This window comes from Sinocyclocheilus grahami, unplaced genomic scaffold (assembly GCF_001515645.1).
Source record: "Sinocyclocheilus grahami isolate Dianchi unplaced genomic scaffold, SAMN03320097.WGS_v1.1 scaffold645.1, whole genome shotgun sequence".
Classification (NCBI taxonomy): domain Eukaryota; kingdom Metazoa; phylum Chordata; class Actinopteri; order Cypriniformes; family Cyprinidae; genus Sinocyclocheilus; species Sinocyclocheilus grahami.
Genome location: NW_015505824.1, coordinates 570927 through 577088, shown reverse-complemented (window position 1 = coordinate 577088; position 6162 = coordinate 570927). Strand labels below are relative to the sequence as shown.

The following is a 6162-nucleotide window of genomic DNA, read 5'->3' as shown; positions in this document are numbered from 1 at the left end:
TTTGACAAAAACAGTTCTTCAAAAGAGGGTCCATTACTAGCTGCAAGTAATATAAGCAGACGCTTAAGCAGGTGCCCCACAAATCAACGTCATTTTATATTTAAAAAAGCAGTTAAGATTAAAATAAACAGGACCCCATGTAGCCAGAAAGAAAAAAGGAGCAATACAAAGAAAACAGTAGTAGCTAGATGTGACAGGCACACACACAAGTGTTTTTTGTCATCAAAGATCTAAGACTTTTTCTATGTACACAAAAGGCCTATTTCTCTCAAATATTGTTCACAAATCTGTCTAAATCTGTGTTAGTGAGCACTTCTCCTTTGCCGAGATAATCCATCCACCTCACAGGTGTGGCATATCAAGATGCTGATTAGACAGCATGATTATTGCACAGGTGTGCCTTAGGCTGGCCACAATAAAAGGCCACTCTAAAATGTGCAGTTTCACATACACATACATTCAAAATGCCATCCTGTAATTCAAAAGATCTAAAATGAGCCATAACCAAGACATAATTAGAAAAAGTAAAAAATAAATAAAATGTATTTTTAAAAAAAAGTAAAAAAATAATTAGAAAAATTAAAAAAAATATTTTTTTAAATGTCTTGTATTTTGCATTTTTGTATGATTATTTTCATACAATGGATTTTTACTTTAAATGCACGTAATTGTTTTTTGGATTACATTGTTTTCTTCTAAAGTTCTTACTATTATGAAAAAAAACTTCAATGCATGCAAATTAGTTAAAAAAATAATGAATTTGCACTTACACTGTAGGTGAGTGGGGTTTTACCTATGCTCCACCACAAAGCTCATGGTGGTGCCATCGAAGGAGGGGGGAGCTATGATCCTTGTCCCTTGCTGGGAGGTGATGCTGATGACAGGCTGCTTGCTGTTGGCCAGCCTGCTGGTTTTAACATGTTGAGCCACAGAGGTTGTTTGTGAGGACTTCCCAGATGGCATATAATAAGGGCTCTCCATGTATGCTCCATCCTCCTGCTCTCCCATGTGCGAATGGGATTTACCCCCATCATCTGCTTCCGACTGCATAGAGAGCTGGGACTGAATAGTGCGTGCGGGGATCATCGTGGTTGGCATGTATCCCGGGTAAAACATGTAGGTATGGCCGTAAGCTCCCGGGCCGAGGGCGAGAGGGGATATTGGCAGTGGGATGGGGGTCATGGGAGGCTGCTGCGGCATGGGGACGTCCACATACTGCCCGGTTTCCGGGTCAAAGAGACGCCTGGTTGATGGTTGCACTAGAGTGTCCACCAAGTAGTAGCTTCCTGTGGTGGGATCCAGCAGCATCTTTCTTTGGGTTGCCTGGAAGTGATCTGTTGGGATGGGGGAGGGTTGAACTGTAGGGGAGAAGCAAATGAATTGAGGCTGAGCAGCTTGCATTGGGACAGGCAGGGGTGTGTGGTAAATAGTGGCAGTAGGGGTATCTGGGGACCGCGTCTCCATGACAAAAGATGAACGTTTTGGTGACGGATGACCACTGTGAACAAGGTAAGAAGGCGGACTGGCCGTTTGGGTTTTACCTCCTCCAGCTGGGATTGTATAAACAGCCGTTTTGCCCAATCCAGCCGTGGTTGTCTTTATGGCGGACGTTGCTTGAGGCTTCACTGGTATGGTTAAGTAGTTCTCCGAATCTGCTATGGAAGTGAACTGCAATGGGGCAAACTCGGTCTCACTGCCATTCGGCCGTTCCCTCTCTTCTAGTGCACGCTTTGGCTGTGATATCTTCAAGGAAACGGGTAGTTTTGGAGATTTAGGTGCAACGGCCTTGGAGCTCAGAGATGCAGGTGATGCAACATGTGTTTGTGGTGCCTTTGTGGCTAATGGTTTCTGGCTTATATTCTTACATGGTATTCCTGTGAGATGCATGAGTGGATTAGAGCCGTTTCGCTCTTCCCGGGAGATTGGAGTGGTTGATGACTTGTCGTCTTTTTTAGGTGGCATCTCGTTCAGGTTTGAGTTTGAATCTCGTCTCAGCAATCTATCAGCGGGAGTGGAGCTAGGATTGCTTTCCTGTTCCTCTACGCTGTGTTCCTCGCTGGTGATGAGTGAGAGCACGTGGCTATCTGTTATCGGTCGTGGTTCTGTTTTTCTCTTCCACTCGTTCTTGTCAAAAACATACAGTTGTTCCATCGTTTTGACAGCAGCTTGCAATTTTTTCAAAGCGGCCTGGTTGGCCATCTTGGGTTCGCTATTCTTCTCGGCTGTGTCGCTTGTTTTATCTTGTTTTTCTGTGCTTGTTTCAATTCTTAATCTGGCTGGCACTTCTTGCTTTGGCAGCCTGTTAGCTACAGCGACCTGAGGAGAGGACCTGTCAATCTCAACTATATCCTCTGGAAATCGTCTCTTGGGGGGGTCTATTAAATTTCCAGATTGCTTCACATTGCTATTTGTATTCACAGACTGGCATTTAATCACTATGGGTGAAAGAGAGGCTGAGTTCAGATAAGGACTCTGCTTTAATGTCTTGTGCTCTTCATCACAAGTCGAGTGGCTAGATTTGTTGTCGTTGTTATCTAAAGACACAAAGTGATATGAGCTCTTAACCAGTTTACGCACGTCTCTAACCTGGTGAATGGGGGTCTGTAGCTTGCCCTTGTTATCTCTAATGTCTCTGACTATAAAGTGAGGCACTTTGTCAGACGACTCACCCTTGAAAGCCGCGGCGAGCGCTTGGCATCTGTTTTCCTCAGCAGTCTTGGAGCCTAAACTGGGAGTCAGTAACTTCGCGATATTGAACGGGTTGCTTTTGTTGTCCCGAAAGCTCCGCAAACTTATTTTGATTTCGGGGGACTTCGGTGTCACAGCGCTGCGCGTGGCGTCTGACACATAGATTGTGTTCGAACGCCACTTCAAAGCTCCGCTCTCTGCTTGATCGCGCGTGGAGGAATTCACAGTCGGCCGTGGTTTCCTGAGGTCCCTCTCCGCGGATGGAAGCTGTATGCTTGGCAGAAACAAATGTGACATTTTAGTGTGCTTGCCGCTCGCCGAATCGACGCTGAAGCTAGCTTCCTCCGGACACTCGCGTAGCGGTTTCTCCTCAGGAGTTTTGTCGTTTTTATGTTCCTTTTGAAACTCTAGCTCGCCGTCCCTCCACGATCTGAATGCGCTATTTTGGCTTCGAAGCAGCGTGCTTTTGGATGCTTCGAATGCTCCTTTTTTAGTATGATTCGCCGACTCTAAATTCGCTTCTGAAGCACTCGTCAAAGCCTCTTCTTTGTGCCCGTCGTCTTTGGCATCGCTTGAATTACCGTCTACTATGTCGCCCAGATCGTCCACACAGACGATCGTGAAGTCGGAGTCGGCTTCTGAGAATTTCGAGCTTTGCCTTTGCAGCCCTTTGGAATTTTTCTTGGCCGCTTTCTCTCTGTGCGCTTCGTGCGTCCCGAAGCACGGAGAGGGCGAGTGGTGCGCCTCGCATATCTCACCCCTCTCCATTTTGCGCTCCTGCTCGAACTGCATTTTCTTAGAAATGACATTTTTGAGGAGACTCGATGCGAATATGGCTTTCTTGTGTGTGTCTTCCATGGTTTCCCCTGCATTGCAGGGTCGCTTGCTGGCCTCACTCCCTTGAGCGCTTGGCAAGGTGTTTGTAACTTCATCTGTGGAACGTGATCCTCCAGTGCTTTCGTTTACAGGCTGCCCGGATTTGACATTGCACCGAAAATCGAGCGTTTCGGTCAGGGTTATGAGGCCACTTTGGCCATGTGAAAACTTACCCATGAGCTCAGTCTTTTTTGCAGTGGACGATGCCTTTTTGTGGCTGACTAAATTGCCGTTCAGAGCAAATATCTCGACTGGGGGCGCTCGCATGCTGGTCAAAGTCAAGCCCGTTATCCCTTTACCGTCCCTCTTTTTGGCGAAATGGAAATTGGATGTGGAGCCTTTATGCGCTACTAAGTTTTGATCTCGCCCCTTGCCATACTTTAGGTCAACAAACGTCGACCACCTGTTGATTCCCAGCCCATGCTCTGAAGCAGAAGACTCACTCGAAGTACTAAAGTTTATGGCATCAAAATATGGGTACGCCAAACTTTTGAAAGCCCTGGCAGTGAGATTGCGCACTTCCTTATCGGCGTCATCCAGCTCGCTCACCGCGCTGGACGCACCGCTGGAATACTCGTTCACATCTTTGCTTTTCAGTTTGTTGCCAAAGTGTAAGCGCCCCGGCACAGCAATGAAACACTTTGCGTTATCACACACTTTGTCGCCCCTCGCATCCACTCCTTTCAAAACATAGCGACTTATGCCTTTTGCTTGATCTTGGATGGTGCTTGGCTTATTCACAGCGCGGGAAGTGGCTTTGATTGACAGGTGAATGTGCCCGGCTGTATTCTGCTTTTTTGATTTGCCCCCATCTGAGCTGGCACATGTGTCCGTGTCACAGAGATTGCTTTCAGGCTTCCTGCTGACCAGAGCTTCGCTCGTATTAGCCTGGTTGCTTCTCATACTTTTCGTTTCATCGCTGTCAAAAGATGCATAATCGACAAACGAGTAGACCTGGAGATCGTCCTCGATATCCCAGCTGGATCCCGTCTCACAGTCGTAATCCGCATCATGGTCCAACTCCAAAAGCTGGATTTCGTGAGTTGTGATATAGTGCGATTCATCTTCAAGGACTTCAGGCGTGCCCCGATCCGACAGCACCACAGTGACCTCATCGTCCGATTCACTTTTGCTGCTCATATAAACATCATTGTATTGTTCATGGTTATTGTTTCCTGGGCTCTGTGTCTCCAAATTTGGGGATCTGGGCTTTTGCTCTGTTTTCTCGGTAGAGTCCGTGTCGTTTTTATCGTCTTGAGGTATTCCCGAAGCTGCCGTTTCAAAAGAGCTCGACTTCTCCACGCATTCCTCCACTGCGCATGCATGTTTACTACTAGATTCATGTACTTTTTCAGTGCAAGGTTTATGCTCTCCTTGTGAATCGCTCATGCCACTAATACTCTTAATTATTGCCAAATGACTCGAGTCGCCAGTAAATGTCACTTTCACTGTTTTTGTATCATCCAGTTTCAGTTCTAGCAGGTCGTTCAGATCCACATAATTTGACTCTTCTTGTGCGGCTATCAGGCGCATGTCCCGTTTGGAAAGCACGTTTTTAAACGAATCGGTGTCTTCTCGGTAAATGAGTGCTTTCTCGGATGCTGCCATTGGATTTGTTGGTTATAAATCTTTTAGCAGTCTTTTAGGATAGACACCAGTCCCCAGGAATCCCCACCTGCACTGCCTGTTGACCAATCCTAGTGAAGCTGTGGCTCTGCTCTGCCTTCCTCACCCGAGACCGTCATTTTACACGCGCGCCAGGCGTTCACGCGACCTCCTTTCAGTGAGGCAAACGACACTACTCTCACCCTACTGTACGTCCTCGTGGAATATGTCATGAATATTCCCGTGATAATGCGATGGGAGGCGTAGCTATATCTGAAGACAAACGGAGCCCGAGGTCCACGACACAGCCTGTTGTGTTGCGCGCTGTCACTTAAAATGCATATGACTGCAAATTTAGAGCAGATGACGAAATGCGAAAACGGCTATTTTAGAGCCAGGATGTTATGTTCAGCGTGTTTTGTTACATACAGCAGACCAGCCTGACTCCCCCGACACAACATTTGTGCTAAAAATGAATCCTCCTTAAGCTTCTCGCTCAACAATGTGCGCTTTTGACGTGTCACCGCCTTAACTTAACAAAAGAAATATGTCACAGCCATATAATCACTCTCAGTCATGTGATGGAAATGTTGACGCTCTAAATGGAGATACAGCATGACGAATATGAGAGGGATTCAGAGTCAGGGATAAATGCAGTCGAACATAAAGCTTTGCCAAAGTAGATAGCGGATGAATTTGTGCAATGAAGGGTATTTTGGGGTAATTTAGTTATAGTCGCCTATAACTTCTTATAAGACAATTAATTTTTCCCCCACCATCGTTCTGTGGAATGTTTAATTTTCCTGCGTAAAAAGTAGTTTTTGGAGCAAGTTCAGCACCACAGCGCTGGACAGCTCCTTTGCAGTAACAATACGTCATTTGTTCATGTCTCCGAAGCAGGATGCACTCAAAAAATGAATTTGTTCTTAACCTAAAATGTATTTATCAGATTTTATTATTTAGATTTTTCCATCTTTAACTAAACAATAATGT

The 6162-nt window shown here is 46.0% G+C and overlaps 1 protein-coding gene across 1 annotated transcript; it reads right to left on the bottom strand.

The window, feature by feature from the left end:
* Positions 1–770: 770 nt before the first annotated feature.
* On the bottom strand, positions 771–5265 carry LOC107558434 (uncharacterized). Its single transcript, XM_016242098.1, has one exon. The coding sequence runs from the start codon at positions 5170–5172 to the stop codon at positions 790–792; it is 4383 nt and encodes a 1460-aa protein (XP_016097584.1). The 5' UTR covers positions 5173–5265; the 3' UTR covers positions 771–789.
* Positions 5266–6162: the final 897 nt, after the last annotated feature.

Bases quoted from the DNA above. Each gene is read 5' to 3' on its own strand.
- LOC107558434 (XM_016242098.1), bottom strand. From the start codon at position 5,172: ATGGCAGCATCCGAGAAAGCACTCATTTACCGAGAAGACACCGATTCG.